The sequence below is a fragment of the Mastomys coucha genome, unplaced genomic scaffold (genome assembly GCF_008632895.1).
Source record: "Mastomys coucha isolate ucsf_1 unplaced genomic scaffold, UCSF_Mcou_1 pScaffold12, whole genome shotgun sequence".
Taxonomy (NCBI): Eukaryota; Metazoa; Chordata; class Mammalia; order Rodentia; family Muridae; genus Mastomys; species Mastomys coucha.
The window spans coordinates 13,216,858-13,226,224 of NW_022196894.1; the positions used below are offsets into that span (position 1 = coordinate 13,216,858).

At 38.4% G+C, this 9,367-nt stretch overlaps 1 protein-coding gene across 7 annotated transcripts in view; it reads right to left on the minus strand.

Annotated features, from left to right (window-relative positions):
• Window positions 1-2,965: 2,965 nt before the first annotated feature.
• The window catches only part of Fgd4 (FYVE, RhoGEF and PH domain containing 4), a 175,418-nt gene continuing 169,016 nt past the window's right edge, over window positions 2,966-9,367 (minus strand). For 6 of the 7 annotated variants that reach the window (XM_031363219.1, XM_031363221.1, XM_031363216.1 and 3 more), the window contains exon 18: window positions 2,967-3,149. In XM_031363219.1, the coding sequence (XP_031219079.1) occupies window positions 3,064-3,149 (86 nt within the window). In that variant the 3' untranslated portion in view covers window positions 2,967-3,063. Of the gene's footprint in view, window positions 3,150-9,367 lie in introns of all 7 variants that reach the window. The other variant, XM_031363214.1, reaches the window with a different exon arrangement.

Below are 9,367 nucleotides of genomic sequence, written 5' to 3' on the forward strand. Positions count from 1 at the left end.
TAAAATCAAGAACAAGATAAAACTGTTCACTTTTTTCACTCTTATTCAATGTAATGCTCAAAATTATAGATACAATAATGTGAGAATGGAATCAAGGCCACTTCCTAAATTCAGGCAGGGATAAGGGCTCCAACCCACCCACAAAACTTTTGATTCAAAATTTGTCCTGTCTAAATGCAGGGGCAAAGATGCAGCAGAGACTGACAGAATGGCCAACCAATAACTGACCCAACTTGAGACCCATCCCATGGGCAAATACCAATCCCTGATACTATTAATGACACTCTGTTAGGCTTGTAGACAGGAGCCTTGCACAACTGTTCTCTGAAAGGCTCTATCCAGCAGCTGACTGAAACAGATGCAGAGACCCACAGCCGAACATGGACTGATGTCATGAGATCTCTAATGGAAAAGTTGGGGGGAGGATTGAAGGCCTTGAAGGAGATAGGAATTCCACAGGAAGACCAACAAAGTCAACTAGCCTGGATCTCTGGGAGCGCTGAACTGAGGGCCCCTGCACATATGTAGCAGATATGTAGCTTAGTCAACATGCAGATTCCCCAACAACTGGAGCAGGGGTTGTCCCTAAAGCTGTAGCCTGACTGTGGAATCTATTCTCCTAAATGGACTTGTCTGTCCTCAGTGGGAGGAAATGCACCCAATTCTGCAGAGATTTGATGTGCCAGAATGGGGGCTTACAGGGAGACACCCTTTTAGAGGAAAAGGGGGGATGGTGAAGGGACCCTGTGAGGGGGTACAGAAGAGGGGCAGCGTTTGGGATGTAAATAAATAAATAAATAATAATACAAGCCTATTGTTGAAAATATTTAGTGTCAAACAAGGGCTTCTATCCCACCGTTGATCATTTATTTCTCAGATAAAAGATATACAATTTTAAATTTATAAGCTTTAATCAGCACTAGAGCTGAGCAGATATTTACCCTCTAAGTTTTAGACTCTATTTCCCCATTAATAAACCTGAAATATAATTTGTCATGTTCTGTCTAGGCTGTTCTTAACTTCAATTGGCTTCCCCTCATGGCCATGCTTTTATGACTCATTTAACCCATGGTGTCTACCTTCTCTCTTCCTTTTCTCTCTCTCCTCATGCGAAACTCCAAGCCTGGGAAACCCAAACCCTACCTATCTCAATTCTGCCCAGCTATAGACTGTAGGCATCTTTATTTGCCAATCAAGGATAATTTGGGGGACAAGGTCACATAGTATCACTTGGGTCTACACACAGATTCTCTCATCCTTGGAGACAACCAGGCCTTCAGGGCCAGTATTTAGCATTACAATACATAGCAAAAGATCAAACCTCAACAATTCCCCTTTTTAGTGCAATAAAAGGCTTCTTTCCCTCTCAGATAGTAACTGAATACAATTATAACAATTATGAAAACTATAAAGTATGATATACATTTATAATGTTCAGTCTATTTACATTTGACAACTTAGATAAATGATTCTATCATCTATCCTATCTTGGTGAATTTAGAGTTCTGGATCAAAATAATTTTCTATCTTAACTTGTATTATTAAACTAAAAACATCTCCTTAGACTTAGAACATCTTTAAATGCTAAACAACGTAAGTATATAGTAAGACCATGACTAATCTAGTCTTCAACCCCATCAGAGACATGAGGAGGAACAAATATTACTTGAGTATGCAGGAAGTGCAGGAATGCAGCTTACAAAAATTATAGAAATAGTAACAGCTGATTGCCTGGATAGTCCCCAATATTCTTTATACTGTTGGAACATACATCTATCTTCAGCCTTCCAGCCCAGAATATCTGACAGATCTTAAGCAAAGCAGGATTATGAATGACTAGATTACCTTGTCTTGTCAGAGCTTAGCAGTTGACTATCATGCACCCATTTGTCCTTTTGGACAGGATTCTGTCCATAGATGAGGTTAGAGCATTTCTTGCCCAGTAGCTAGCTACCTTGCCACAATTGAAGCAACTTCACATGGAGGTTATCGTTGTTCATCATCTTCTCTGAAGTGCAATGGGGCAAGGTCAAGAGCCATAAGATCTTTTAATAATGAAATAATGTTAAATGCTATATCCTGTGGATCTCTAAGACTTTTGAAGCCATCTATCTATTCATAGCATTCTTTAGCTACTTATTATTTGCTCAACCCAGGATATATATTTCAGTGATGATCTAGATTAATATCTGACATGACTATGAGTTTGGCTGGCTATTGCATCACTTAATTATTTTAAACAGATTGTAATACAGCTATTAAAAGAACTGGGACTAAATATTGTATTCTTAAATGAGTTGCTAGACATAACGTCTACCTGTGAGTTGAAACATACATAATTTTGTAACAAAATCTTAAATTTTGTATCAATATACAAAGATGTACCAATGAAAATCTTAAACCTGTATTAATATACAAAATTTTGTACTAGTGTAACAAAATATGACCTCAATTCATGATCAAAATATAAAGATCTCTACTAATGTAAGATTATGGCTATAAGATGTCTTTTGGTTTAAGAGTAGATTCAATAATCTACCCCTATTTGTCTAATTTCCTATAATATTTCTATATTCCCTTTTCTTTTCAACCCCCTTCCTTTTATCTAAGAAAGAAAGGATAGGGAACAAGAAAGAGAAATTCTTGAATCCAATTACCCTATGTAGTTTCCTCCCTGTCTAAGACCTCCCTGTCTAAGGATTATTTATTAATAATCCTTTTAAATGTCAATATGTGTATAATTTATAAAATGACCAAAACCATCCACCCTAACTTAAGGGACTGGAATGATGATCTTCTTATAATTGCTTCTTGCTGAATTGGGGTAAAGAATTCCTATTTGGTGGCCCAAAAGGAAATTGGAAAAATGGTTAGGTCAAAAGAAAACTAGTTGTAGCATTTATTGTCCTGTTATGTGCTGAGAAAGTTCAGGGCTTACCTGATATCCTATCTGGAACAGTTTGAAAGGCTGGATGAACCAAGATCATTTGGGATTAGCAGTCCTTTTTGAAGCTGTTCTAGAAGCATGCCTTTGGAAACAGTGTCAGTTTGAGGTAGGATCTGTCAGGAAGCTGGAACAGCAGGTTTCAGATCTCCGCATACTTGAGGGTGAATTTTGTCAGGGCTGTATTCTTGTTCTTTCTTTCTTTCTATGAACATAAAAGTTTTGGAGGTAATGTATATTTCTATATTAACATAACATATAGAACATGCAATGTGCATGCATAGATCGGGTAAAGATGAATTTTTGCTCCTTGTATGAGCAGCTGAAAGACAACTGTCTTTCTTTATAAGTTAGTTTGAACATGTAACCAAACTGTAATATAAATCTCCACTCATGACACAAATCTTTTTATACATCTGTTAATTGGTTCATTTTGCATCTTAAGTCAAATATTAAAAGGTGGATGGTTACTCCCATAACATTTGTGCCATTATTGCAACAGGACATCTTACAGGCAGGTTGCTAATATAGGTCACAGGGTTCATATCTCAGTAATATTGATGGAAAGTTTTTCCTTTGGTAGTGGGTATAGTAAGAGTACTCTGGAGAGTCCAGAATGGAAGATGAAAGAAGACACAGGTAACCTGCCTGGTGTGTGGCAGCTGTCAGGCCCTTATTAGAAAGAGGTTCTGTGGGGCAGTAGGAATTCATGAAGGATTAGATGGGATGAGAGGTTTGGTTAAAGAGGCCTCTGAGATAGAATTAGAGTTTCTCTGAGTCTTCACGTAGTCTGAAGGGGATGGTTGTGGGCTGGGAAGCAGATCTCAGGGTAGCATGGGAGATGGAGGCACAGCAGGGTTATGAATTCTCTAAATAATCCAGGATGAAGAGAGGAAGAAGTGATTTTTAAAAATATGAGTAGTAGCCAGGCAGTGGTGGCACATGCCTTTAATCACAGCACTTGGGAGGCAGAAGCAGGGGGATTTCTGAGTTCGAGGTCAGCTTGGTCTACAGAGTGAGTTCCAGGACAGCCAGGGCTACACAGAGAAACCCTGTCTCAAAAAAATAAAACAAAAAAAAAAAATGAGTAGTTATCCAAATTGCCTTCATAGACATCCAGTAAGCATGATGGAAATGTCCTTTTGTCATAACTTTTTAGGGTGGTGGTACTTTGGATCAGGGTATTTCATATTAAATTGTAGAAAATATTTGGTCACAGATCTACTTCACCATGAATACTTTTAGTTTTACTAACTTATAGCTTATAACATAATGGCATGAACTTACCGATTTACCCTTGGAAGGCTGACATATGAGAATCACTTGAAGCCAGGTGTTAGGAGCCACACAAAAATCTGAGTTCTTTAAAAATTATTAATTTCCTGTGTAAATTTCCAAATCTTATGTGAAAATGTTAGCATGTTGACAACTCAGTTATCTTTAGATTGGACCTAAATGAGAATATGTCATGAAGATAAGAGCTTTTCTGAAACTTGTTGAAGCTTTTTTTTTTTTTAACCTCAAAGGAAGGGCAAGAATGAGTTAAAAATAGTAATGGTGCTATAAGGGGAGGAAAAAGGCAGCTGAACTATTATTGGGAATTTCATTTATGCATGCAGTGTTTTGAATAAATCCACGTCTCCCATTACCTCACCACCACTTGCCCTTCACAACTGTCATTTTAGACTCACCTAGTGTATTTAGTGCTGCCAGCATGTGAATGGATGATCTCCACCAGCAGCTGGGAATTACTAATAGTTCTCAGCTAGGGTTGAGACCTCATGGCCTTCTTCCACCCTTGTGCTGGAATTGTAGCTGCTTTTATCTTGAGCAAGTTTTGTATATGCAGTCATAACTGCTGTGAGTTCACATGTGCAATGGCCCCTCTGTGTCCAGAAATCACTGTTTCACAGCTATCTTCTACTAGACTGTTCCTAAGACCTGTTTCAAAAGATAAAACTCATACCCAGCACTGCCAACTGGGCCAAGAACATGTGGCGGGTAGGTAATAGGCTCTCGGGAAGAAGTTCCTACTATTATTCCACTAAATTGCATTAAATTATTAAATTGTCCCCTAATCATAACCCAGAGATTGGTATCTGTTTCGTCTCTCATCAGAGAAGATTATATTTTTTTGGGGGGGGGGGCAGGAGGTGGTGGTTAACATAGAGAATCAGTATTAGTCACTGTGTAGAAAATAAGGAACTATAGAGAGAGTAGACTGTAAGAGAGAACTAGTGGAGGATATTTTGAATTTTTTATATATTCTGAATATTCTCCTGTCAGGTAAGTATTGGCAAAGATCTGGGTCTCTATTAGGTTGTTGCCTAAGCTTTGTATTGTTTTCCTCTGTGTAGAAGTTTGTAAAGAGCATATAATTCCACTTGTCATTTCTTGCTTATTTGGGGGGCTACTAGAGTGCTATTTAGAAAGTTCCTGATTATGAAATACTTTCCCACATGAGGAACTTTTAAAATACTATCTTGACCCTAATCCCAGGGCTTAGGCATCTTCAGTGGATCTAAGACATCAGTCTGTTTGAATGATCATATCATACTGTCAAGGCCTAGAAACTTCTGCATTAAGTGATCTCTAATATTAGCAATGAGAATCTAACGGCTCATGTGGACAGGTAATAACATTTTGTCTCATCTATGTCACACCATTTTTCAAGAAAGAGTTTATGTGTGAAGTTACAACAGTAACTGACAGACCAGGGTTCCAGTCAGCCCTCCCTGTGGGCCACAAGCTCATCATTCTTGTAATGCTTCTGAGGAGCAGCATCCAGATCTAGGACAGTTAAAAGTTCTGCCACTAAGACACAGCTTCTGTTTTAACATGGTAGCCTGTACAAAGTACGAGAAGTTCTTAATTATCACACATTCACCAAGGAAGAAAACACGAGACCAAATGTTGATGAGCCAAAAAACTGTTTACTGCAAGTAATCCTTTACCCAAGGCCAATTGCTTTTATATAGTATTTGATAGTTGTGAATTAGTTTTTTATGGCCTAAAAAAGCTGATATATTTATATGAAATATGATCTTTGAAAAAAAATTTTAATTGAATATTTTCTTCATTACATTTCAAATGTTATCCCCTTTCCCCACCCTCCCCCGGAAACCCCTTATCCCATTCCCCTCCCCCTGCTTCTATGAGGGTGTTTCCCAACCTACCCACCCACCCATTTCCACCTCCTTGCCCTCACATTCCCCTGCACTGGGGCAGTGACCCTTCACTGGACCAAGAGCCTCCCCTCCCATTGATGCTACATATGTGGCTGGAGCCATGAGTCCCTACATGTGTATTTCTTGGTTGGTGGCCTAGTCCCTGGGAGCTCTGAGGGGTTTGGTTGGTTGATATTGTTGTTCTTTCTATGGGTTGCAAACCCCTTTAGCTCCTTCAGTCCTTTATCTAGCTCCTCCATTGGGGTCTCTGTGCTCAGTCACACCTGGTATCTGTCTAGAATATTGCCCATTTCATCCAGATTTTCCAGTTGTGTTGAGTAGTAGGATCTGATGATTTTTTTGAATTTCCTGGATTTCTGCCGTTATGTCTCCATTTTCATTTCTGATTTTATTAATTTGGATACTGTCTCTGTACCCTGTGGTTAGTATGGCTAAGGGTTTATCTATCTTGTTGATTTTCTCAAAGAAACTTCTCCTGGTTTGGTTCATTCTTTGTATAGTTCTTTTTGTTTCTATTTGGTTGACTTCAGCCCTTAGTTTGATTATTTCCTACCATCTACTCCTCTTGGGTGTATTTGCTTCTTTTTATTCTAGGTTTTTCAAGTATGCTGTCAAGCTGCTAGAGTATGCTCTCTCCAGTTTCTCTTTGGAGGTACTTAGAGCTATGAGTTTTCCTCTTAGCACTGTTTTTATTGTGTCTCAGAAGTGTGGGTATGATGTGCCTTCTTTTTCATCAAATTCTAAAAAGTTTTTAATTTCTGTATTTCTTCATTGACTATATTATCATTGAGTAGAGCATTGTTTAGCTTTCATGTGTATGTGGGCTCTCTGTTGTTTTTGTTGTTATTAAAGACCAGCCCTAGTTTGTGGTGATAGGATGCATGGGACTATTATTATCTTCTTGTATCTGTTGAGGCCTCTTTTGTGACTAATTATATGGTTAATTTTGGAGAAGGTACCATGAGGTGCTGAGAAGAAGGTATATTCTTTTGTTTTAAGATGAAATGTTCTATAAATATCCATTAAGTCCATTTGGTTCATAACTTCTGTTAGTTTCACCATGTCTCTATTTCCATGATCTGTCCATTGTGGAGAGTGGAGTGTTGAAGTCTCCCACTATTATTGTGTGAGGTGCAATGTGTGCTTTGAGCTTTAGTAAATTTTCTTTTTATGAATGTGGCTACCCTTGCATTTGGAGCATAGATGTTTGGAATTGAGAGTCATCTTGCTAGATTTTTCCTTTGATGAGTATGAAGTGTTCTTCTGTGTCCTTTTTGATAACTTTTGGTTGAAAGTTGATTTTACTCAATATTAGAATGGCTACTCCAGCTTGTTTCTTGGGACCATTTGCTTGGAAAATTGTTTTCCAGCCTTTTACTCTGAGGTAGTGTCTGTCTTTGTCACTGAGGAGTGTTTCCTATATGTAGCAAAATGTTAGGTCCTCTTTACATATCTAGTCTGTTAGTCTATGCCTTTTTTGGGGGGGAATTGAGTCCACTGATGTTAAGAGGTATTAAGAAAAAGTGATTGTTGCTTTCCTTTATTTTTGTTGTTAGAGGTTGAATTATGATTGTGTGGGTTTCTTTCTTTGGGTTTGTTGGAAGATTACTTTTTTGCTTTTTCTAGGGTGTAGTTTCCCTTCTTGTGTTCGTGTTTTCCATCTATTATCCTTTGTTGGGCTGGATTTGTGGAAAAATATTGTGTAAATTTGGTTTTGTCATGGAATATCTTGTTTTTTCCATCTACGTTAATTGAGAGTTTTGCTGAGTATAGTACCCTGGGCTGGCATTTGTGTTCTCTTAGGATCTGTATGACATCTGCCTAGGATCTTCTAGCTTTTGTAGTCTCTGGTGTGAAGTCTGGTGTAATTTGGATAAGTCTGCCTTTATATGTTACTTGACCTTTCTCCCTTATTTCTTTTAATATTCTTTCTTTGTTTAATGCATTTGGTGTTTTGATTATCATGTGACGGTAGGAATTTCTTTTCTGGCCCAGTCTATCTGGAGTTCTATAGGCCTCTTGTATGTTCATGGGCATCTCTTTCTTTAGGTTCAGGAAGTTTTTTTCTATAATTTTGTTGAAAATATTTACTGGCCCTTTAAGGTGGGAATCTTTGTTTTCTTCTATACCTATTATCCTTAGGCTTAGTCTTCTTATTGTGTCCTGGATTTCCTGGATGCTTTAAGTTAGGAACTTTATGCTTTGTGCATTTTAACTGTTGTGTCAATGTTTTCTATGGTATCTTCTGCCCCTGAGATTCTCTCTTCAATCTCTTGTATTATGTTGGTGATACTTACATCTATGACTTATGATCTCTTTCCTAGTTTTTCTCTCTCCAGGGTTGTCTCTTTTTGTGATTTCTTTATTGTTTCTATTTCCATTTTTAGATCCTGGATGGTTTTATTCAATTCCTTCACCTCTTTGGGTGTGTTTTCCCGTAATTCTATAAGGGATTTTTGTATTTCCCCTTTAAGAGCTTCTACTTGTTTACCTGTGTTCTCCTGTATTTCTCTAAGGGAGTTATTTATGTCCTTAAAGTCCTCTTTCATCAGCATGAGAAGTGATTTTTCGATCCAAATCTTGCTTTTCCAATGTGATGGTGTATCCAGGACTTGCTATGGTGGGAGGACTGGGTTTTGATAATGCTAAGTAGCCTTGGTTTCTGTTGCTTATATTCTTTTGCTTTCCTCTTGCCATCTGGTTATCTCTAATGCTACCTGCCCTCAATGTATCTGAGTGGAGCCTGTCCCTTCTGTGATCCTGGTTGTGTGAGAACTCCTCAGAGTCCAGCTGTCTCTGTGATCCTGTGATTTGGGGATCCTGGGATCCTGAGATCCTGGGTGTGTCAAAGCTCCTGAGATCCTGTAATACTGGGCATTTTAGAGTGCCTGGGAGTTGAGCTTTCTCTGGGTGTTGTGGGACTGGGTACAGAGCTAGCACCCAATGTCTGCTCAGGGTACTGCTGGAAAAATTTTACTTGTGACATTTCTTAGATTTTCTTTTTTCTTTTTTCTATTAGATATTTTCTTTATTTACATTTCAAATGATATCCTCTTTCCTGGTTTCCCCTCCAAAAAAACAACAACAACAACAACAAAAAAAAAACCACCCTATTCCCTCTCCTGTCTCCCTGCTCACCAACCCACCCTCTCCTGCTTCCTGGCCCTGGCATTCTACTACACTGGGGCAAAGAGCCTTCACAGTACCAAGGACCTCTCTTAGGATTTTCTTTCTT